Source organism: Triticum dicoccoides, chromosome 7A, assembly GCF_002162155.2.
Source record: "Triticum dicoccoides isolate Atlit2015 ecotype Zavitan chromosome 7A, WEW_v2.0, whole genome shotgun sequence".
Taxonomy (NCBI): Eukaryota; Viridiplantae; Streptophyta; class Magnoliopsida; order Poales; family Poaceae; genus Triticum; species Triticum dicoccoides.
Genome location: NC_041392.1, coordinates 100,137,418 through 100,162,233, shown reverse-complemented (window position 1 = coordinate 100,162,233; position 24,816 = coordinate 100,137,418). Strand labels below are relative to the sequence as shown.

Sequence of the window (24,816 nt, the reverse complement as noted above, 5' to 3'; positions counted from 1 at the left end):
GCTCCGTCACACTGGGAGTCGTTTTCGGTTCACTGAATAACTTCCGATGCGAAGGCTAAACCTTTGATATTGTCCCGTTCCGCAGTAGCTACCATGCACTTTGGGGCGTACCGCTTTTGCTTGTTTTAATGCGGTCCCGTTCTACGCCCACACAAAACTTAAGATGCCCGGTCCACGCGGTGTCATAATAATAAATGGAAATACGGAACACTCCCTCGGTATGGAGAGTCATACTACGGCTACCACAGTCGAAGTACCAAGCGGCCTCATCAAGCCGCATATCTCATCAGCCATTAAGTCGTCGGCCTCTATTAAATGGGGTCGATCAATCTCAGAGCTGGATTAGCAGTTCGGTCTCCGCCGTTTGCCTCATATACCCGCGAAGTTTGTACCGTGCGTACATAATGATTTACTTAGAATACCCTGGTCATTGGCAAAGGCACAATACGGACAGGCCTACAAGCTCTCCTATATCCTCCTTTTCTTTTCTTTTCTAATTATTTTTTATCTTTTACCACAGGTGGCTCAAAGACGGGTCATCTTGCGGACTCTTTCGGGGTTCGGCTCCGTTCACATATCCAAAGGCTATTCCTGTTAAGGAGTCCTTTCACCGAGGCAAGGCGACGCAGACGTGCGACAGGAGGTCCAAGTAATTCTTAGTAGACCGCACTCTCTATTTAGAGCATGTAAAGTGCCTTCTCCCTCAGCCTTCGACCACCGGCATGTCAAATAGCTTGGGTCGTGGCGTTATTATCTATAAAATGGCAATTGACATATCAATCATGTCCCAGTGAACATAATTCGTATTCACTATTTGCTTTTTCTAAAAGAACTGAATTTTGCTTCTTCAGTTGTTTCACACACGCACCTCGGCCCAAACTGCGAGGGGCTCAATATGGGAACAAATACATTACTGGTAAGTCTGAACAGCTTTACAGCACACTTCGGCGTCACGAGTTCGGCCTTATATGCATCAGCTCCGAATCATGTCTTTGGTCAATAGTTGGGTTGCCCGGCTCCTTTGCTTACTACCTTACATTCCGCTCTATCGGCTAGGGTAGTAAAGGGAGAACTATTGCGATTGTGTCCTGGTTTATCCGAATGAGCACCTCAGTAGAGAAAGCCGAAAACTGACTGTCATGATGCGGCGAGAGCTGGTCAACCACTCGATGACTTATCAAAATCTTTCATGATTCCTCCCGTATTACACGAAGGACCGTTCTTCCTGTCGCTTATATAACGCGCCATATTCGGATAGAGGCGTACGTACCAGGGGCTATATCATAGACCCACCGTCAAACTTCTATGACTAAGTGAAAGTGTTAAAGCCCTATAGTCTGATTGCCTAGTTCACCGCACTGACACCTCCTTCACGGACGAAGACGTTGGGTCAAGAGTGATCAAGTGCTTTTCCGAACACCCACGTATTTTATGCGAGCGGGCTGAAGCCGACGACTGGAAAACTTTCAGATTATACAAAAACGGCCGCACAGGAGGAGCCAAAACTTTTAGGCATAGCCTTAACATCATAATATTGTTTTTACAATTTCGGCACATTCACTTGAAAACCATATCCTTTGAGCACTGAACCTCTATTAAGTCGGCGCCCTCTAGGACATCTTCAAAATAATGCTCTGGCGTTTGTTCGTCCTTGCCCCCGGGTGGACTCTTCGCTACAATATTGGTGACCTTCATCTTCGTCCAATACGTCTTGACATGGGCAAAGGCCATCCGTGCACCTTCAATGCACGATGATCGCTTCACGACATCGATATGCGGCACCACATCCATAAGTCGCTGCACCAAACCGAAATAACTATTCGGAATTGGCTCAGTCGGCCACAGTCGGACCATGATGTCCTTCATGGCGGAACTGGATATCTTGTGAAGCTCGGCCCACTGGGCCATTTGTTCGTTCAGCAACAACGGGTGCTTTGGCGTGCCGAATTGTGTCCAGAAAAGCTTCTCTGTTGCATACCCTTCTTGCGCTTGGTAAAATTGCGCGGCATCGGAGGCACTCTTCGGCAAGTCCAAGAATGCGTCTGGAGAGCTCCACATTTGATTAAGCGGGGCATGTTTCAGATCGCCGAATTTAGTCTATAATAAGAAGGGCTTACCGTCCGCTATCTCCCCAGCTTGCCGGATCTCCTCCCGAGCCGCCCTAGACTCGGATCGTGCTTCCCTCGCCTCTTGCGAGGCATTGTTGAGATCGGTCGTTTTGGCTTTGTTATCCCTCTCAAGGAACTCGCACCGGACAGTGGCTTCCTTCAGCTCGCGAGCCATGGTAGACATTCTCTCCTCGCACTGGCGTCGAGCAGCCTGTTCGGCTTGTAGCTCATCAGCTGCCTTCTTGGCAGCCACATTACTCATCCAGGCTTGCTCCTTGGCTCGGGCAAGTTCAGCCCGAAGGGCCTCCACCGCGGCAACACTATCTGCAGTTATGCATGTCTCAGTATATAATTCTTAGCTTCGTGCTCATGTTATTATACATACATACACTGACTGCCTCAAAACATACCTTGCGCCTCGTCGAGCCGCCTGTTAATAAGCATGATGTCGTCATTCTCCACATCAAGTTTCTGCTCCAGACCTGCAACCTCTGTAGCATCGACAGTCATCGTGGATGTAACAGCATGTGTTCCAATTAATTAGATTATTTCCTGAGCATATCTTTTTCGATCCTCTGATTGCCTCCCTTGGGACGCCAACCAGAGTCTCAGGGGCTACTATCTATACACAGGTGAATTTTATGTATAGAGCACAATCGAAAATATTACATTACGTACCTCGAAGCCTCTTAGCAGGCTCGTGAAAGCTTCATTCAATCCACTTTTCGCGGACATAATCCTCTCAACCACCGTACCCATCAAGGTATGATGTTTCTCTGAGACGGACGAATATCGTAACATGTCCATCAGTGTATTCGGCGCCTCCGGATCCCGGGCAGCAATTGTGGGGGTACCGACTCCCTTTGAAGGGATATGTTTGCCCAACCCTAGAGTTGTCTCCGGCTGTAAACTGGATAGTCTAGGGCCTTTGCTACTGGTCTCCGTAGGGACCGCATACCTCGGACCCTGGGTGACCGATGTTTCACCTTGGGGCGTTGTCTTCATTATCCTTTGCACCACTTGTTGATCGGGAGAGATCCTCCGGGATGACACCTCAAAGTCGTCCGCCCTATTGGGCGAGAAATCCTGCGGAGGCGTCTCGTTTTCCATCATCTCCGGAAGAAGATCCCCCGAAGAGGATTGTTGAGGAAGACTACGTACCGGACTACAAAACATGTATTCTAAATATTGCCCTTGTGACAGGAAAAGGAATGGGATATGTTTAAAACACCCTTGTTCACTTACGATTCGGCTAAAGGCCCGTCCTTATGGAGGGACTGTGTGACAACGTCGTCTTCCGAGCCCGAATCACCTGATAGGAGCGTCTTACCTTGCTTAGGAGCCTTCACCTCCCAACCTTCGGAGGCGGCCCTTTTCTTACCATGGGGAGAAAGGATGTCAGCTTCTCCTTCTCTTTTATCTTCGGAAGAGGGAACCTTAATCTCCCAGGACACGGTGTTTGGTGTACCCACGGAATGGAGGCCACCTTTGGTCTTCCTGCTCTCCTCATTGTCCTCTTTCACCGACACCTGGAATGGTGCTGGGACCAGCATCCTTGTTAGTACAGGACTAGCTAAGTCTTTGGGAAGAGGGGCTGAACACCTAATTCGCTTCGCCTTCTTCGTCCAGCCCTAGAAAAAGATGGTTTTCTCGGTACCTTATCATGGGATATTTAATTAAGTTGTGTTCGGGAGTCAAGTGCTTACCGAGGTGTCCGGATGGTTGTAGTCAAGGCCGATGTCCTCGGTAGTGTCCGGCCACTGTTTTTGTGCCCCGAAAAATAACTTCCACATTCCTCTGTGCGACATGTCGAAGAAGTGTTGAAGGGTTTGTGGTCCTTCCGGATTAAACTCCCACATACGGAGGGCCGTTGCTGGCACGGGAGGACCCGACGGACTAACATTACTTGAATCACGTTGATGAGACCGGTGTCCTTCTCAAGGAGACTCCGCATGCGGCTCTATAGAGTCTGCACTTCGCCGATTGATCCCCAGTCCAGCCCCTTGTTGATCCATGATGCAAGTTGAATTGGAGGGCCGGATCGGAACGCAGGTGTAGCTTCCCACTTGGTACCACGGGGTTCAGTGATATAAAACCACTCCCGCTGCCATAAGTTGGAAGATTCTATGAAGGATCCCTTTAGACAAAGAGCGTTGGAGAGCTTGCTCACCGTGGTGCCACCGCACTCCTCTTGCTTCCCCTCGATCACCTTCGGCTTCACATTAAAGGTCTTGCGCCATAAGCCGAAGTGTGAGGAATGCGGAGAAAGGCCTCACACGTGACGATGAACACCGAGGTGAGAAGAAAAGAGTCCGGGGCTAGATCGTAAAAATCTAGCACGTAATAGAACATGAGCCCTCGAACAAAGGGGTGAAGAGTGAACCCTAGCCCCCGGAGGAAGTGGGAGATGAATACAACCCTCTCACCGGATCTGGGAGTGGGAATAACCTGCCCTTGAGCAGGAAGCCTGTGGGGGATTTCCACGGTCAGGTACCTTTCCGCCTGGAGCTTTGTAATATCCTCCTTTGTGACAGAGGAAGCCACCCACCGGCCTTGAGGGCTAGGACCGGACATGACTGGGAAGCTCGAGGCAATTCGATTGAACCTTGGGTGCTAGAACTCGAGGCTGGAGATGTTGGGGAAAGGACTGGCGTAAAGAAGAAAACCGAGTCATAGCCCCTTTATAAAGGCGGTGAATATCGAACACCTCCTCCTAGGCCTTAAAAACTGCCTATTCCTAAGGAATCATGCCAACAGAACGGTTGGGATACCCACGCCCGTATTGATGAGAATCCCGCAATAGGGGGACACGATCTCTGCTTTGACGAGACATGCCAATAAAACCACGTCTCGAAACATGGAGCGACAGGCTAAAAATGGATCAAAATAATAACTGGGCAGGGGCATGACGTCACGTTACAAAAAAGTTGTCAGCAGATTGGACTCGTGAAATATTATACTCTCTGTGGCGGTGTGTGGTACTTGTTTTGCAGATCCGGACACGTTCATTGTGTTCGAAAACTGTGTTGGAGTATTCGAAGGAGGAACCCGCCATGCAATGCCGAAGACAATCTGCGCGTCGGAGACCTCGTCATTGAAGCCTGGTTCAAGGGCTACTGAGGAAGTCCTGGACTAAGGGGTCCTCGAGCGTCCGGCCTGTTGGACATGGGCCGGACAGATGGGCTATGAAGATACAAGACCAAAGACTCTACATGTGTCCGGATGGGACTCTCCTTGGCGTGGATGGCAAGTTTGGTGTTCGGATATGAAGATTCATTTCTCTGTAACCGACTTCGTGTAACCCTAGTCCCCTCCGGTGTCTATATAAACCGGAGGGGTTAGTCCGTAGAGACAATCATAATCATATAGGCTAGACTTCTAGGGGTTTAGCCATTACGATCTCGAGGTAGATCAACTCTTATAGTACTCATATTCATCAAGATCAATCAAGCAGGAAGTAGGGTATTACCTCCATAGAGAGGGCCCAAACCTGGGTAAACATCGTGTCCCCTGTCTCCTGTTACCATCAACCTCAGACGCACAGTTCGGGACCCCCTACCCGAGATCCACCGGTTTTGACACCGACACCCCCCTTTGGGCCGGCCACCTCTCCTTCCCCCCTTTATATACGTGGGAGGGGGGCACCCCAAAGGCACACCAAGTCTTCTCTTAGCCGTGTGCGGTGCCCCCTCCACAGTTACACATCTCGGTCATATCGTCGTAGTGCTTAGGCGAAGCCCTGCGCCGGTACTTCTTCATCACCATCGTCACACCGTCGTGTTGATGGAACTCTCCCTCGTCCTCAACTGGATCAAGAGATCGAGGGACGTCATCGAGCTAAACGTGTGCTATACGCAGAGGTGTCGTACATTCGGTGCTTGGATCGGTTGGATCACGAAGACGTTCGACTACATCAACCGTGTTACTAAACGCTTCCATTTTCAGTCTACGAGGGTGCGTGGACACACTCTCCCCTCTCGTTGCTATGCATCTCCTAGATATATCTTGCGTGATCGTAGGTAAAAGTTTTGAAATACTGTGTTCCCCAACATTTTGAAGCTACAAAATGTTGTCCATACCAAGCAGATTTGGCATTTCTTGGAGGTACAAGAGTTTGGTTATTTCAAGTGGAATTTGTCATACCAAGTAGATTTGATACATCAATATTTGAAACCACAAGATGTTGTTCATTAAGATTTCATAAATTAATAGTTTCGGTCTATTTTGAAACTACAAGATGTTGGACTATTAATTTTGAAGCTACAAGAGATTTATCTATTAATTTTGAGGCTAAAACAAATTGTAGTTTTGAGGCATCAAAAGGTTGGTCTACTAATTTTGAGGCTACAAGAGGTTGGTCCATTAATTTTGAGGGCACAGCAGCTTAGTCTATTAATTTTGAAGCTGCAACAGGTTGATCACTCCAAGTAGATTTAGGCATATATCATAGATGCAAAATCTATTTTGAAGCTACAAGAGATTGGTCTATTAATTTTGAGACTACAAGAGGTTGGTATTTTAATTTTGAGGCTGCGAGAGATTGGTATATTAATTCTAAGACTACAAGAGGTTGGTCCATTAATTCTTAGGCTACAAGAGATTGGTCTATTAACTCCATAACTGCAAGAGGTTGATCACTCCGAGTAGATTTGTGCATATCCCATATATGCAAAACCTGTTTTGAAGCTACCAAAGGTTGGTTTATTATTTTTGAAGCTACAAGAGGTTCATCACTCCAAGTAGATTTGGGCATATCTCAGAGATGGAAAATCTTTTCGAAAGATACATGACGTCAGGTCTATCAAATTTTGAAGCTACAAGAGGTTTATCTCCCCCAAGTAGATTTAGCCTATCTGAGAGATGTAATATCTATTTGGAAGCTACAAAAGTATGGTCTATTAATTGCTATACTAGGAGAGGTTGATCACTCCATGAAGATTTGGGCATATCTCAGAGACGCAAAATCTATTTTACAAGATGTTGGTCTATTAATTTTGAAGCTAGAAGAGATTGATCACTCCAAGTATATTTGGGCATATCTCAAAGATGCAAAATATGTCTTGAAGCTACAAGAGGTTGGTCAATTAATATTGGAGCTACAAGAGATTGATCACTCCAAGTATATTTGGGTATATCTCGAAGATGCAAACTATGCCTTGAAGCTAGAAGAGGTTGGTCAATAAATATTGGAGCTACAAGAGATTGATCACTCCAAGTATATTTGGGCATATCTCGAAGATGCAAACTATGCCTTGAAGCTAGAAGAGGTTGATCTATTAATATTGGAGCTATAAGAGATTGATCACTCCAAGTATATTTGGGCATATCTCGAAGATGCAAACTATGATTTGAAGCTACAAGAGGTTGGTCTATTAATATTGGAGCTACAAGAGATTGGTCACTCCAAGTAGATTTAGGCATATCTTCGAAGGAAATTTGTTTGGAAGCTCTAAGTGGTTGGTCTATTATTTTTGGATTGAAGTTGCATGAGGTTGGTCACTCCAAGTAGATTTGGACATCTCTGGAAGATACAAGATGTCGGCCATACAAGAGCTTTTAGCAACAAGAAAGGGGTATGCTACACCTACGGACGAATTTAGCAAGGGGCTAGTTCAGATTAAGGGCGATTAGTTTGAAATTTGCCTGCCGGGGGAGGGGGGATAACATTTTTATCTACATTCATTATTATTATTATTGGAGCAGTTTCTTAGTAACTGGTAAACACCCTCTAGGACGCATGCAGTGTACTAGTAGAAACACGCATAATGCAGTGAAAAACAGTTTCCTCACATCTCAAACCAGTAAAAGGTTTTCTCGTTAGCAGGACATTTTACTGCCTGCGTCTGGGTGGGCATGCATGCGCTTCTAGGTTGTTAATTTGAATAACCAAATATGTGTTATACGTTGCCAAAAATCATATGAATCAATTCATCTATGGATGAAAAATTCTAAAGATATAATTTCCGTCGTACCTAATAAATATTAGGCTAGTCACATTGCCGATCTAGAAACATGCGCACGCTATATCCACGTGGTGGGAGGAAGTGTTATTTACTCCAATAAACTCTAAGCGATAGTGAACACCTCATCACCCCACACCCACACCCACCCATCCACACACACACACACACATCAATTCTTCTTCTTCTTTGCCAATACGCATGGAAGCGTATCATTGCATTGACAGGTGGAAAATGTTTACAATGGTGAAGACGCTCTGGCACGTACACTAGAAGGCGTGCTAGAGTGTCTCGTGAGCAGGGGAGGGGATGCTCAACCCAAGACACAAGTTCGGTTACATCAATTCTGGCTTGGTGAAACACCATGGTACACCTACCTACCCTGGGGGCTCCCAAGAACCGCCGTAGCTAGCTTGTGAGCAACCCGGAGTGGTAGATCAGTGGCAGACGACGACACCTTCCTCTTGTGTTCAAAGTATAGACCGTGGCCTCCCTTAACTTTTGCTTTGGCAATTGGCATCCAGTGGTAGCTTAGCTGTGCTCACCATGCCATGCCGGTCGACGACCTTTCTCCGTTAGCCCTAGCCCACCACCACGGACCACAGAGGAAAGCGAACGTGCATGCTGCCTCCAACTAGTTCTGCTAGCCCGGGCCATTTTAGGATGGGAGAACAGATGAAGAGGAGGACCATCGGTGCACCGTGGGGCGTGGGGTTCGTCGGTGTACGGCCCCATGCCCCCATGCATGTATGTATCTACCTCTCTCGCGTCGTATTGTTCAGCTTTGAACGACGGCACTACTCCAAGTGGTAGTAACTTCTTACAAGACGTATACCGTGTCAAAAAACGTCTTACAATTTGACACGGAGGGAGTGTTCCATCGTGTTTTTCTTCTTGTTCCACCGTGTGTCATAATATTCCGTCGTGTACCCACTGTAATCATGCCGTCCGAAATCGCGCAAATGATTTGCATCAAGAATGGTACCGCCCTTTTCGTGTATGTAGTATGTTGTAAGATGCACTGCCGCTGGATATTTATAAAGATCATGAAAGCATGCAGTGCAAGGCGGTCTACATTTACTGCTGCCGTTGGTTGGGCCCTTGCTCGTCCTCCTGGCGGACACTGCACCGCCCACCACTCCCCCCTGCGCCGCTACAGCGCCCCCGCTGCCGCCTGTCATGCACCCACCCAGTCAAAACCGCGCTAACCGCTAACCACCCGGCCAGCCTCACCGCCGGGCTTACCGCGTCACCGTCCTACCTGGAGCGCCAGCGGCAGCTCGACAATGGCGGTGAGAACGGGGACGACGACAGCGCGGACGACGGATCGAGGTAACCGGGGCAGTGAAGTGGCATCCTGGCACTCCACACTGTCGGACGGACGGACCGCCGATCCGGCGCCTTAGAGCTAGACCCACCGCCACCCGCCTTATCTTCCCCCTCCCTCCCCCTCTCCCTGCGTCCACGGCCTGCGTCTTGGCCTCTTGCCATTTACTATTTAGGCGCCGTGTAGGTGGCCGGCCGGCAGGGACACACATCCATCCATCGACCGCCATTGCCTGCCAACCCCGTCGTGTAGGTAGGTGACTGGCCGGCCGCGGTAGTGAGTGAAGGCTTCTGTGCTCTGCTCTGCTCTGTGAGGCGGCCATGGCGGGGCTGCGGCTTCTTGTTGGGGCGCTTTGGCTGCTGGCGGTGCTGCGGCAGGGCGCGGCGGCGGAGGCGGGGGCCGTCTCCGTGGACGGGCGGCGCGCCATTGCGTCCACGGGCGAGGACTTCGTGTGCGCCACCCTCGACTGGTGGCCGCCCGACAAGTGCGACTACGGCACCTGCAGCTGGGGCCGCGCCTCGCTCCTCAACCTGGTCAGTGGTCACCACCGACACCCCCCAGTTTCTCCCCTCCCTTCACCGCCGGCGAACTAACACCATTTTTTTTCTTTCTCAACCCCGCGCAGGATCTCTCCAACAAAATCCTTCTCAATGCCGTCAAAGGTAGGCCACCATCCATCCCATCCCGCTAGAGGTTCTTGGCGCGGCGGCTCACTGACCGATCCTTGCCAACGCGGCGCAATTCCCATTTTGGTTGCAGCCTTCTCGCCGCTGGTGCTCCGGCTGGGCGGCTCGCTGCAGGACAAGGTGGTGTACGGCACGGCAGACCGGCGGGGGCCATGCGCGCCGTTCACCAAGAGCGAGTCGGAGATGTTCGGCTTCACGGAGGGCTGCCTGCCCATGCGCCGCTGGGACGAGCTCAACGCCTTCTTCCAGAAATCCGGGTAATTTCCACCCTCAATCTTCCCTCGTTTCTTCCATGATTTGAGTTCTGAAGATCAGAAGATCATCACATCACATGGTCCGCTCCACTCTGAACCCGCAGGGCCAAGATCGTGTTCGGGCTCAACGCCCTCAACGGCCGGGTGCCACTGCAGGGCGGGGCCATGGGAGGCAACTGGGACACCACGAACGCGGCGTCCTTCATCCGGTACACCGCCGGCAAGGGGTACAAAATCCATGGATGGGAGCTCGGTACGTCCTCCATTTCCCTTGGTAACTGAAGCGAGAAACTCCACATGGAGATGGGGTTTCATCCTGAAATGTGCTCTCTCCTCCTTGCAGGGAATGAGCTCAGCGGCTCCGGCATCGGGACGAAGATCGGGGCGGCCCAGTACGTCAAGGACGCGATCGCCCTCAAGACGACGGTGGACAGCGTGTACCGGGGCAGCCCGGCGAAGCCGCTGGTGCTCGCGCCCGGCGGCTTCTTCGACCCGGCCTGGTACGGCGAGCTCATCGCCAAGACCAAGCCAGACATGCTCGACGTGGTGACCCACCACATCTACAACCTAGGGGCAGGTGTGTAAGCTTACGCCCATTTTAAAGAATTTTCAGACAAAAAGATACATGAACCGGACCTGAACTCGTTTGTGAAACACTGGACGTTTACAGGGGTGGACACACATCTGATTGACAGGATCCTCGACCCCAAGGCGCTCGACGGCATGGCGAGCCCGTTCAGGGATCTTCAGGGGCTGCTGAAAGCCGCCGGGACGTCGGCCGTCGCCTGGGTTGGGGAGTCTGGAGGGGCTTACAACAGTGGGCATCACCTTGTCACTGATGCATTTGTGTTCAGCTTCTGGTAAGATGGGAGATCCTTGAGATGAAAATTCAGTAGATACTCTTGATGAAGTTCTTACTTATGGGGTTTGTGGTTTTCAGGTTCCTGGATCAGCTCGGCATGTCGGCGAAATTCGACACCAAGAGCTACTGTAGGCAGAGCTTCATCGGTGGGAACTACGGCCTGCTGAACACGACCACATTCCAGCCAAATCCTGACTACTACAGGTAAGATCAGTATGCTACTTGATGAAATTTGCAATGCAAACAATGGCTAATGACATAGGAACTTGCCTGAAAGTGTGTAAGCTTGGACTTCCATGACATTTCCTCCTTCCTGTTTTCCTCTGCAGTGCTCTGCTGTGGCATCGCCTGATGGGAACCAAGGTTCTAGAAGCCAAGTTCACCGGGACCAACATGATCCGGGCCTACGCGCATTGCGCAAAACATGCTGTAAGCAATCCAGATGATCCTACACATTTTCATCACCACAACAACATCAACAGTCTCATCATCTACTGACCTTCTCCATGTCTGTCTCTTTCAGCCGGGGATAACCCTGCTGCTCATCAACCTGCACGGCAACGCGACGAACCACGTCAAGGTGGCAGGTTCAGGCGGCCGCGGCGCACACGCCGGAAGGAAGCACGGGGGGAGGTTTGCTCAGGCGACCGGAGCGGCGAGGGAGGAGTACCACCTCACGCCTGAGGGCGGCAACATCCAGAGCCAGGTGATGCTGCTGAACGGCAGGGCGCTGGTGACCGGCGCCGACGGGAGCATCCCCAGGATGGAGCCTGTGAAGGTGGACGCGGCGCGGCCCATCGCCATGGCGCCTCGGTCCATCGTGTTCGTCCACATGCCGCATTACCATGCCCCTGCGTGTAGCTAGAGGTTTTGGTGTTCTTGCTGGTATAGGTGGTGGTGATAAAGGGTGGCTTGCTAAGCATGTCCATCCCAAGATAGTTATAAGATGGCTGAAGAGTGTGTGGCTTTGTGTGATTAGATTGTAAGAGGATGAAGGGGAAATTGACATAGTGAAACAAGAGGCAATGGGAATAACTCTTTCCTGGTTTCTTCCGAGTGGTTTGTGTTTTCTTGTAATGGTGGCAGACAAAAAGGATAGGAAACATTTACCTTCAGCCTCAGAGCCATGTTGTTTTGGATGGGAACATAGAGAATCAAAGTAGGAATGAAGCTTTTCTGAACCAAGAGGCAATGGGAAACCAACTACTTCACAGGAATTTTCAAAGAAATTTGTTGGTTTCATGCAGAAATTTCCAGGCATTTCACACAAGATCAGAACATTCCTACATTCTGAACTAGCACTTCTATCTAGCTGATCTTATGCAGATCGAGCAGCAAGTCACAGGTGCACACAGATCAGCTGAATAAGAATAAAGACTCGGCATAGGTGAGATGATGCAACAATCGTCATGATATCATTGTTCAAGGGTTCAAACATTATCGTCGTCATCACGGGACGAGGAAAACTTGCCAGACACATACCAATAATGACCGAGGACATCTGGTCTCTCTCTTCTACTACATGGAGCTACAAGCCGGTAATGGTGAGACTAACGTAACACACCCAAGAGGCCAAAGGGAAAGTGGGGGTAAACTGCGGCAATCCTGGAATAATGACACAAGAACCAAAAATAACAGCAGCGCACAACATACGAACGGCGGGCGGGCGGGGCAGAGTTATTCGTGATGGTGTCCGTAGATTCTAAGTCCGCTCGACGAGTCTTCTAGATGTACTTGAACAGCACACCTCCGTACGTGGCGAAGAAGGGCGCGAACACGAGGGACTCGACGGCCATCAGCTTGATGAGGATGTTGAGCGACGGGCCTGAGGTGTCCTTGAGGGGGTCTCCGATGGTGTCGCCGATCACGGCCGCCTTGTGGCAGTCTGAACCCTTGGGGCCAAGGGACCTCGCGTGCTCGCTGTTGCCGGCCTGAAACAAGTAGCGAAGAAGTTGATGACAAAGTTAAGAGACATGATCAATACATTGGCTCATCAATATAAAGTCAAAAGGAAATGAACAATCAGGGCTTTGAGAATATTTACCTCAATGTACTTCTTTGCGTTGTCCCATGCACCGCCGGTGTTGGAAGCAGAGATGGCGATCTGTAAGTAAGGAACTAGGTAAATGCCTAGAATAAACGGATTCAGAGGTACTCCCCAGGAAGCAAGGGGAGAGCACTAGGATACCTGTACTCCAGAAACAAGGGCACCAGCAAGAACACCAGACAGGGTTTCCACGCCGAAGAGGGTTCCGACAATGAGGGGGGTGAGCATGACCAAAGCACCCGGAGGAATCATCTCCCTGATGGAAGCATCAGTGGAGATCTTGACACAGGTGGCATAGTCGGGCTTGGCAGTTCCCTCCATCAGTCCAGGGATGGTATTGAACTGCCTGCGGACCTCCTCAACCATCTTGAGAGCAGCACTTCCAACACTCTTCATGGTCATGGCAGAGAACCAGTACGGAAGCATGGCTCCGACAATCAGGCCAATGAACACCTTGGGAGATAGGACATCAACGACCTTCACACCAGCTCTGCTGACAAAGGCACCGAAAAGTGCCAGGGACACAAGAGCAGCTGATCCAATGGCGAAACCCTGCAACATTATATGCAAAGAGTGAGTTACATAACCAATAAAGTGGCTTTCACTACAAACCCATCACCCACTGCCTAATTCCGCAATAATCAAATAGCCCATCTTATCAAATACTTTTAACTTCTCAATGTGGCAAAAAACAACAGTAGTCAAGTCAAAAAGGAGTTACCCAACAAATGTAGAGCAGGAAAATTTACCTTTCCAATAGCAGCGGTTGTGTTGCCAGCAGCATCAAGAGCATCAGTCCTCTCACGGATTCTGTGGCTCATGCCAGCCATCTCAGCAATTCCACCAGCATTGTCACTAATGGGACCATAAGCATCGATAGCAAGACCAGTTGCCATTGTGCTAAGCATGCCAAGAGCAGCCATTGCAATGCCGTACATTGCAGCAATAGAGAAGCTGACGTAGATGCTGACAGCAATAGCGAAAATTGGGATGATGACTGACTTGTAACCAAGGGCAAGACCGAAGATGACGTTGGTGGCAGCACCAGTTCTGCAGGAATCGGCAACATCTTGCACAGGGCTGCCACAAGGAAATAATTGGGGGATAAGACACCGTAACACAAAATATGAACAATAATATAACTAGAAACTAATTGGGGGATAAGACACCATAACACAAAATATGAACAATAATATAACTAGAAACTAATGGGTTCCTTACCTGTAGGCATTGCTAGTGTAGTATTCGGTCACAAACCCAATAATCAGACCAGCCCACAGACCAACTGCCACACAGAAGAACAGGCCCCTGTGAAACCAAGAGAGCATAATCAGAAGCGAGTACAACATTGCAAATTGAGTAACAAATATTGACAAATAAATTACCAGTTGGACACATCCTTCTGAGCACCGAAGTTGAAGATGGTGAACTTAGCTGGGAGAGCCAACCAGCTGATCACCGCAACACCGATAGTCATTAAAGCAGTGGAGATGATGAGCTGCTTCTTCAGAGCAGGTTCAATTTCGCTTGCAGCCTTGATCTCAAAGAAATCAGTCGCAAACAGGGTGGTGAGCAAGCAAACAATGATGCCAACAGAGCTCACGAGCAGTGGGTAGCACATCGCAGTGAAATCATGGTTGATTCCAAAAGATGAGATAGAAGCAACAACAAGAGCAGCGCAGGACGATTCTGCGTATGAACCAAAGAGATCTGATCCCATCCCAGCAATATCACCAACATTGTCACCGACGTTGTCAGCAATCACCTGCAAACAAGAGTTTAAAGTTCAGCAAAGGATATGCCATGAAGCATAACAGTCACAGTATAAATTGTAATTTGCCTAAAACGATTAGCCAAAAGCTGAGAAGTGAGAAGTGAACTCACAGCTGGGTTCCTTGGGTCATCTTCAGGAATGTTCCTCTCAACTTTGCCAACAAGGTCAGCACCCACGTCAGCAGCCTTGGTGTAGATACCTCCACCAACTCTTCCGAATAGAGCCATGGAAGACCCACCGAGACCATAACCAGTGATGGACTCAAAAAGACCTTCCCAGTCATCACCGTAGTACATCTTGAACACGTTGATGGTGATGTAAAGAACCACAAGCCCACTTGATGACAACAAGAAGCCCATGACTGCACCAGAGCGGAAAGCGGTGATAAATGCCTTCCCAACACCCTTCCTTGCTTCCAGGGTCGTCCTGGCATTGGCGTATGTGGCGATCTTCATCCCAAGGAAACCAGACACCAGAGATGTGATGGCTCCAAGCAAGAAAGACGCAGTGCTGAAGAGAGCGGTGTAGAGAGCTGGCTTGCAGGTGCCCGTGCTGTAGGTGCAGGGCTGGCCCTTTGTGCTGAATCCCTCAATCGACCCAAGGAAGACGAAGATAACCGCAGCAAAGACGACCATGAACATACCAACATACTGGTACATGGTGAAAAGAAATGAGGTTGCTCCTGTTCATAATAAAAGTTAACTGTTACACATAACTCATATGACCAAACTAAATAGTTATATTAAATAAAGCCAGCTTTTCATTACAGCTAGCAGTGCACATATTATTACATTATTAGATAACCTCGGTTCAATTGTACCTTCCTGAAATTAGTAAGTAACGAAATAGGATCTACCTAGAGACTGACACACGGAGAAACAAATATCTACCACCCACTGCCGTCTTACATCTGGGGAAGAGCAGCAGGCCACGCACCCAATCCTATCCCAGCGGACAATTCCAAGAGCAGATCTTCCACTGTACACGTCCCAATCAAAGAAGAAACAAATCGGTGACACCAATCACCAAACCCCAAGAAACAGGACACGCATCCGATGAGGGTTAGGCAGATGGAGATGGCAATCTCACAAGGCTAGCGGCAAACTGACGACACGTCAGTGACAGATGGCCGGGATCCTTATCCATGAGCCTGACGTTTCAGGTCTGGATCTGCCTACCCAGGGCAGTGGAGTGAGCTAAGTCAAGGCAGCTCGCAACGTGTCCAGCTTGCTGCGTCTGGCAGATCCATCACGCGCCTTCCACCACCAAGCGAGTATGATACTCTTCTAATTAAAATAAGACAGCGACGGTAGAGATGTGCAGTTGCTCACTGAAAGCTGCATCTTTACTACAGCACCGACGCAGAACACGGGCACCGCTCAAGGCATTAAAAGAACTGTTTATTGAAGCCTTGATCTGGCACCAAACACAGGCATCTGATGTCAATTTTCATTTCATTCAGATTTAAAAAATGGAAGATGGTGATTTTGCTAGGCTTTCCTAGCCCCACATAAACAAAAATCTACTAGCGTAGCAAACAAAAGTGTCAAAGGGGCCAACTTTCAAATCCTGCAGATTTGGAACTAAGCCAGGAGCGACAAATATATCTTAGGGAAAACGACACTGTTCTGCAGCGCCCACGGGCGAATCAAAAGCTCCGGCGCCCGGATTCGGTTTCCTTTTGCATAAAAGGAAGCAAGGAAGAGCTTTTAGCATGGCTACAGCTCAGCTTTCTCATGGTTTTATCCTTCCATAAAGAGGAAAAAAACACTCGGGGAGCTGAAATTCGAAAGTTCCCCGCTCAGATCAGCGCCGGAATCGACGAAATGAGCCAACGGACGGCCACAAACCGAGCCATTTGGCCCTGAAAAATTAAGGCTGCCTAGGCGAGATTCTACTTTGTACAGTAAAGAATATCCGGCAGTTTCAAACATTGTCCGCGCTCGAAGCGCGGCCGCTTCCGCCGGAGAAACGGCCGCGAAACGGGCGGATCTGCTCCCGCCGAGCAACGGCCGCCCCAGATCTGGGGAGAGAGTGAGAGGGGGGGAGGGGGGGACCACCCGGGCGGTGGAGGAGGCGGAGGATGCTTCTCACCTTCAGAGATGGCGGTCTGGATCTCGGCGCACTTGACGACGACGTTGTGGTCGTTGAGGCCCTCCTCCTCCTCGATGAGGTAGTCGCCGTAGCCGTTCTTGCCGCCGCCGGCGGCGGAGGCGGCGCCGGGGGTGACCTTGACCTTGGAGACGATGAACCACTGCGCGACGGCGAAGACGATGCCGACGACCCCGCAGACGGGGATGAGGATCTCGGTCCCGAGCTCCCCGAGGATCGCCATGGCGGACGGCCGAAACCCTAACGGACCGAACGGACGGGACGCACGGGGCGGCGGCGGGTGAGGGGGGTGGGGCGGCGGGTCTCTCGCTCTCTCTGCGTGTGTCTCCGTGCTCCGGATGCCTGCCGCTTTATATAGCGGCCGCGGCCCGTGGCAAGGAGAGGGAAATGGGACCCATCCGTGATTGAGAAGAACTCCAGGGGGCTGCGCGCAAGAGTCCCTCTGTCCCGTTGTACGCAAGTGTTCTGCGGCCATCCTGGTCCCAATGGCAGGCGGGCCCCGGGGATAGGGCATCTTTTTATCCGGTGGTAGTGGTACTCGCGAGGGGATTCGATTCTCTTTTTTGTTTTTTGCGCCTGCCTCGGTAGAATCTGCCATCACGGTGACGGCATCACGGAGCGAAACCACGGCTAACCCGAACGGATCAGCCCTCTGAGTGAACAAATTCGCGTGGTTAACCCGGCTTAACAATGCATTTCTGGTGGTAACCACGAACGGATGGCACGCCACGGCTACTACTCGCGGGCGGCGCCGATGGTTATCCTTTCGGGTCGACCGGGGCATCTATCTATCTATCTACTCCTGCTTATCCACTAATCTCAGCTACAGCACGACGCCTGGTCACTGGATTGATGGTACTGGTAAGAAGTTTTTATTGCCATTGATGAGATAGTTAAGACGCCCGATGATGACGGTGCTTTTGGTTAGGCCCGGTAAGCTACTTCACCAACTCTGATCCATTACTTGCTGGCGGAGTGCTTTTTCATATAAATGGGAAGATAAAAAGTTGAAATGGGCTAGGGAAGTCCTTGATGGCAGAAATTATAACCAGAGGTGTGCATACTCGTAGCAAAAAATAGAGCCGGGATAGTGCGTTGGCGCAATTGCAGTTGTATTGCATTTTTCACCTCGTGGTTTTTTAAATAATCCGTTAAGGGAGGAGCGTTGTGAGCCTGGTCTTCTAGATTTGGACGGGTGAATTTGGGTACGGGGGAGGTGTGGGTAAGGGTTTCGGGGGATTCCAAAAATGGCTAAAGCCTCCGTCCCTCCCTATATGTATATAGACGCCTCCATAATTGGCTTTTGGGTTAGAGGCTCGGTGGAATTCCATGCTTATTTTCATTTAAGCCTCAGCATGTAAAATGTGCAAGTTTTCCTGCAAAGAAAAAGTGTGCAGGTTTAAAGGTTTTCCATGCTCATTGTGTGAAATAAAGATGGTTAGCTAGCGCCCCTTTTTGGTACGGCCAATTAGGGGTTGCTTGGTCATTTTTTCCCTACCTTCTTATGTTATTATTTTATTTAATTTTTTATCTCCTTCTCTGCATTTTTATTTTCCTTTCTTCTTTATGCCTCCTTTGGAGGGGATTTGGTCGTCCCTCCCCTCCACCCAATTTCCTCAATTCCTCACTAATCCCCTTCCCCCTCCCTATTCCTCGTAAATCCTTTTTGTTTGGTTAAACCGCATACGACAGCAGTAGCATCGCGAGCACCCTTGTCTCATCACGTTCCGCTAGTGGCTTCTAGAGTTTTCTGTAACACGTCAACTGGGTCTTCAGAGGGGTTGGTGGGGGGGAAGGGGCTGGCATGGGCCGATAGTGATTCCTTGGTATTCTGGGCCCTATGGGGATATTCTCATCTAAACCTCTTCTAACGAATAAGGTCTTATGGAGAAATTAGATATTAACCCACACTATACTTTTCACTTTGATCATTTTTGCCCCCCCCCTCGAGATTGACGGGTGGGCGAGACCACTAGCCATTGAAACAATCCTGGGGCAAATCATTAAACCCCTAATAAAGCGTGGCAATTCATCTAATCCCCCAGGCCTTATGCTTCCATGAAAATTGTTATGTTTATTCAAAATTTGATTTAAATTACTTTTATCTGTAGTATTTATTTATAAAAACGCAACAACATTTTTCAATGCATCAATATTTTTGAAAACTCAATGACCATAAATTTTGAACATATGGACATTTCATAAAGACACAAATATCTTTCATTTGAGAACCCAATAGATATCAGTATTAAAAAAGTTGATGTATAGCACAAAATAGTTATGTTACTTATGAGTGGTGTGAACATTTAACTAGTAGTGTGAATATTTTATTTGCCATATATAATATCTTTTCATAAAGAGTGAAACATATCTCGAGAAAATCCTCAGGGTCCATTTCATCGTTGATGAAAGATCAATTCTATAGGATACTCAACATTTAGCCACCAATAATAGTCTCGATCATTTGAAAGACACATTCACCAATGATGAAATCGATGAGGTTGTTAATTTATACACAATGATAAATCCCTGGAACTAGACGTTTTAATGGCCTTTTCATGAAGAGATGATAGCATGTTATTATAGACCAATTTTACAAGTTCTGTTTTAACCAAAAGCACCATTGAAGATCGATCTCTAGTCTTCTATAGATTCAAGAGTAGGTATCTTAGAAATGATCAAGTACTCCCCTAGCCCATTTCAACTTTTTTCCGTTCCGTTTCACTGAATAAAAGTGGAAGTAGTGGATCGGTTGGTGAAGTGGTTTACCGGGCCTAACCAAAAGCACCATCATCATCGGCGCCGGGATAGTGTGTTGGCGCTATTGCAGTTATATTACATTTTTCACCTCGTGGTTTTTCAGATAGCCCTATTAGGGGAGGAGCATTGTGAGCCGGGCTTCCATATTTGGACGGATGGATTTAGGCACGGGGGATGTGTGGGTAAGGGTTTCGAGGGATTCCAAAAAAGGCTAGAGCCTCCATCCCTCCCTGTGTGTATATAGACGCCTCCATAATTGGCTTTTGTGTTAGAGGCTCGATAGAATTCCATGTCTATTTTCATTTAAGCTTCAGCATGTAAAATGTGCATGCTTCCCCCGCAAAGAAAAAGTGTGCAAGTTTAAAGGTTTTCCATGCTCATTGTGTGAAATAAGGATGCTTAGCTAGCGACCCTTTTTGGTATGGCCAATTAGGGGTTGCTTGGCTTTTTTTTCCTACCTTATTATGTTATTGTTTTATTTATTTATTATCTCCTTCTCTATATTTTTATTTTCCTTTCTTCTTTGGAGGGGATTTGGTCTTCCCTCCCCTCCACCTAATTTCCTCAAGTCCCCACCTACCCCCCGCCCCTCTTCCTCGTAAATCCTTTTTGTTTGGTTAAACCGCATACGACAGCAGTAGCATCGCGAGCGCCCTTGTCTCATCACGTTCCGCGAGTGGCTTCTAGAGTTTTCTGTAACACGTCACCTGGGTCTTCGGAGGGGTTGGTGTGGAGGGAGGAGGGGGCTGGCATGGGCCAACGGTGATTCCTCATTATTCCGGGCCCTATGGGGATATTCTCGTCTAAACCTCCTCCAACGAATAAGGTCTGGATAAATTAGATCTTAAGCCACACTTTACTTTTCACTTTGATCATCCCCCACCCCATCGAGATTGACGGGTGGGGCCGGGGCCACTAACCACTGAAACAATCCTGGGATAAATCATCAAACCCCTAATAAAGCTTGACAAATTATCTAATCCCCCAGGCCTTATGCTTCCATGAAAATTGTTGTGTTTATTTAAATTTTGATTTACATTACTTTTATCCTTAGTATTTATTTATAAAAACGCAACAACATTTTTCGATGCATCAATATTTTTGAAAACTCAATGACCATAAATTTTGAACATATGGACATTTCATAAATACACAAATATCTTTCATTTGAGAACTCAATAGATATCAGTATTAAAAAAGTTGATGTATAGCACAAAATAGTTATGTTACTTATGAGTGGTGTGAACATTTAACTAGTAGTGTGAATATTTTATTTGCCATATATAATTTCTTTGCATAAAGAGTGAAACATATCTCGGGAAAATCCTCAGGATCCATTTCATCGCTGATGAAAGATCAATTCTATAGGATACTCAACATTTAGCCACCAATAATAGTCTCGATCATTTGAAAGACACATTCACCAATGATGAAATCGATGAGGTTGTTAATTTATACACGATGATAAATCCCTATAACTAGACAGTTCAATGGCCTTTTCATGAAGAGATGATGGCATGTTATTATAGACCAATTTTACAAGTTCTGTTTTAACCAAAAGCACCATTGAAGATCGATCTCTAGTCTACTATAGATTCAAGAGTAGGTATCTTAGAAATGATCAAGTACTCCCCTAGCCCATTTCAACTTTTTTCCGTTCCGTTTCACTGAATAAAAGTGGAAGTAGTGGATCGGTTGGTGAAGTGGTTTACCGGGCCTAACCAAAAGCACCATCATCATCGGCGCCGGGATAGTGTGTTGGCGCTATTGCAGTTATATTACATTTTTCACCTCGTGGTTTTTCAGATAGCCCTATTAGGGGAGGAGCATTGTGAGCCGGGCTTCCATATTTGGACGGATGGATTTAGGCACGGGGGATGTGTGGGTAAGGGTTTCGAGGGATTCCAAAAAAGGTTAAAGCCTCCATCCCTCCCTGTGTGTATATAGACGCCTCCGTAATTGGCTTTTGTGTTAGAGGCTCGATAGAATTCCATGTCTATTTTCATTTAAGCTTCAGCATGTAAAATGTGCATGCTTCCCCCGCAAAGAAAAAGTGTGCAAGTTTAAAGGTTTTCCATGCTCATTGTGTGAAATAAGGATGCTTAGCTAGCGACCCTTTTTGGTATGGCCAATTAGGGGTTGCTTGGCTTTGTTTCCTACCTTATTATGTTATTGTTTTATTTATTTATTATCTCCTTCTCTATATTTTTATTTTCCTTTCTTCTTTGGAGGGGATTTGGTCTTCCCTCCCCTCCACCTAATTTCCTCAAGTCCCCACCTACCCCCCCCCCTCTTCCTCGTAAATCCTTTTTGTTTGGTTAAACCGCATACGACAGCAGTAGCATCGCGAGCGCCCTTGTCTCATCACGTTCCGCGAGTGGCTTCTAGAGTTTTCTGTAACACGTCACCTGGGTCTTCGGAGGGGTTGGTGTGGAGGGAGGAGGGGGCTGGCATGGGCCAACGGTGATTCCTCATTATTCCGGGCCCTATGGGGATATTCTCGTCTAAACCTCCTCCAACGAATAAGGTCTGGATAAATTAGATGTTAACCCACACTTTACTTTTCACTTTGATCATCCCCCACCCCATCGAGATTGACGGGTGGGGCCGGGGCCACTAACCACTGAAACAATCCTGGGATAAATCATCAAACCCCTAATAAAGCTTGACAAATTATCTAATCCCCCAGGCCTTATGCTTCCATGAAAATTGTTGTGTTTATTTAAATTTTGATTTACATTACTTTTATCCTTAGTATTTATTTATAAAAACGCAACAACATTTTTCGATGCATCAATATTTTTGAAAACTCAATGACCATAAATTTTGAACATATGGACATTTCATAAATACACAAATATCTTTCATTTGAGAACTCAATAGATATCAGTATTAAAAAAGTTGATGTATAGCACAAAATAGTTATGTTACTTATGAGTGGTGTGAACATTTAACTAGTAGTGTGAATATTTTATTTGCCATATATAATTTCTTTTCATAAAGAGTGAAACATATCTCGGGAAAATCCTCAGGATCCATTTCATCGCTGATGAAAGATCAATTCTATAGGATACTCAACATTTAGCTACCAATAATAGTCTCGATCATTTGAAAGACACATTCACCAATGATGAAAACAACAAGGTTGTTAATTTATACACGATGATAAATCCCTATAACTAGACAGTTCAATGGCCTTTTCATGAAGAGATGATGGCATGTTATTATAGACCTATTTTACAAGTTCTGTTTTAACTATCATAATGAAAAAAAATAAGCATACAACTTGTTAACAGTCTCTATATATCGCTCATTTCTAAGATACCTACTCTTGAATCTGTAGTAGACTAGAGATAGATCTTCATGGTGAGCATGCCTATTAAAGTGTTAACGAAATCAATGGCTAATAGGGTATAGAGAGATATCATATAAATACCTAGAAATAATTAATATGGGTTAAACATCAAAAGTATTCAGGAACCCTTATGTTAGGCTTTTGAATACCTTCAAATCCGCCACAAATCTAAAAGAGAATTTGCGTTCTTTAAGATCAATTTTGACAGAGCGTCTAATAAGGTATAACATAGTGCTTTTGTTTTCATGCCTCAATTGGATTTGGTGGGAAAAAATCTCGAATACGCACAATATTAAAGGGGAAGGAGGGTAAAGAACCCAGTCCACCATATGATGTTACAAGTTGTTACAACCCCACCTGACACCATAAGAACTCCACCCAACATGCATCAAACTATCACAAAAAAACTACTCCCCTCTCGCCCACATGGCTAAAGCACCGAAAAAACATCCAAATCTCCTTTTAGAAGGCCCACTTATCGCCATGCCCCACCTTCATTCGCAATTCGTGAGACCACTACCGGTCATAAGGGCGAGTCCCCTATCGAACACTACGGCATTTTGATGCATCCATAGTTGTCATAGAGGACGAGGATGAAGATGGCACAGAATTCCTTAGGTATGTATCTCCTAGCAGCTTCGTCCGAGCACCATTTGATGAGCGTGCCATTTGTTGTTGGTGTCCACTCTGGCCTGCCCAGCGGCAAACAGATCTGAGTCCACACGGTCCTTGCGGACACACACGTGAGTAGGATGTGGTCGATCATGTCCTCAACCTGCACATAGCAAGCACACTTCCTGGTGAGGCAAACCCCTCTATGCCAGTCAGCCCGAAGTCCTTCATCTATTCCGTGGTGCCAGCTATGTAAAGAAACGACACTGAAGAGGTGCCTGAGATTTCCACATGAAGTCTGTGATACGTCTCAAATGTATCTATAATTTGTGATTGTTTCATGCTATTACATTATCACTTTTGAATAAATTTTATAGCAATTTATATTATTTTTCTGGACTAACCTATTAATTTAGTGCCCAAATCCACTTGATGTTTTCTACATGTTTTCGGTTTTACAGAAAATCCATATCTTGAGACGCGTATACTCATAGCAGAAATACAATTGATATAGTGTGTTGGTGCAACTATAATTATATTACATTCTTTTTCTCCTCGTGGTTTTTCAAATAACCCATTAGGGGAGGAGCGTTGTGGTCCTGGACTTCCATATTTGGATTGGCAAATTTGGGCACTTCTTATTGATGGGTAGGTTCCGAAAATGGCTAAAGCCTTCACCCCTTCCTATATATAGATGTCTCCATAATTGGCTTTCCATGCTAGAGGCATGTTAGAATTCCATGTCTAATTTGAATTAAGCTGCAACATGTTAAGCGTGCATGTTTTAGAGGTTTCCCATGCTCATTGTGTGAACTAAGGATGCTATGCTAGCACCCCTTTTTGGTACGGCCAATTACTGGTTGCTTGGCTTCTTTTACCTGTCCTTTTCTTCTATTATTATATCTTATTATCCCCCCCCCCCCTCCTTCTCTATATTTTAATTTTCCTTTTTTGTGTGT

The 24,816-nt window shown here is 47.3% G+C and overlaps 2 protein-coding genes across 2 annotated transcripts; one reads left to right on the top strand and one right to left on the bottom strand.

The window, feature by feature from the left end:
• Positions 1–9,279: 9,279 nt before the first annotated feature.
• Positions 9,280–12,318, top strand: LOC119329056 (heparanase-like protein 3). The gene is made up of 9 exons (XM_037602043.1): positions 9,280–9,928; positions 10,021–10,057; positions 10,155–10,338; positions 10,440–10,588; positions 10,679–10,912; positions 11,006–11,195; positions 11,276–11,401; positions 11,527–11,626; positions 11,721–12,318. The coding sequence occupies exons 1-9, from the start codon at positions 9,716–9,718 to the stop codon at positions 12,060–12,062; spliced, it is 1,575 nt and encodes a 524-aa protein (XP_037457940.1). The 5' UTR covers positions 9,280–9,715; the 3' UTR covers positions 12,063–12,318.
• Positions 12,319–12,583: 265 nt separating this feature from the next.
• Positions 12,584–17,445, bottom strand: LOC119329055 (pyrophosphate-energized vacuolar membrane proton pump-like). The gene is made up of 8 exons (XM_037602042.1): positions 17,113–17,445; positions 15,129–15,700; positions 14,630–15,009; positions 14,466–14,552; positions 13,994–14,324; positions 13,386–13,796; positions 13,242–13,301; positions 12,584–13,128 (listed from the first exon to the last, which is right to left on the bottom strand). Exons 1-8 carry the CDS (start codon positions 17,351–17,353, stop codon positions 12,922–12,924), a joined length of 2,289 nt encoding a protein of 762 aa, XP_037457939.1. The 5' UTR covers positions 17,354–17,445; the 3' UTR covers positions 12,584–12,921.
• Positions 17,446–24,816: the final 7,371 nt, after the last annotated feature.

Excerpts from the sequence above, each read along its gene's own strand:
- LOC119329056 (XM_037602043.1), top strand. The coding sequence starts at position 9,716 with ATGGCGGGGCTGCGGCTTCTTGTTGGGGCGCTTTGGCTGCTGGCGGTG. Across the intron at positions 9,929-10,020 it reads GCGCCTCGCTCCTCAACCTG|GATCTCTCCAACAAAATCCT; the intron begins GTCAGTGGTCAC and ends AACCCCGCGCAG. Across the intron at positions 10,913-11,005 it reads CATCTACAACCTAGGGGCAG|GGGTGGACACACATCTGATT; the intron begins GTGTGTAAGCTT and ends GGACGTTTACAG.
- LOC119329055 (XM_037602042.1), bottom strand. The coding sequence starts at position 17,353 with ATGGCGATCCTCGGGGAGCTCGGGACCGAGATCCTCATCCCCGTCTGC. Across the intron at positions 15,701-17,112 it reads CCAGACCGCCATCTCTGAAG|GAGCAACCTCATTTCTTTTC; the intron begins GTGAGAAGCATC and ends TATTATGAACAG. Across the intron at positions 14,553-14,629 it reads CAGAAGGATGTGTCCAACTG|GGGCCTGTTCTTCTGTGTGG; the intron begins GTAATTTATTTG and ends TTGGTTTCACAG.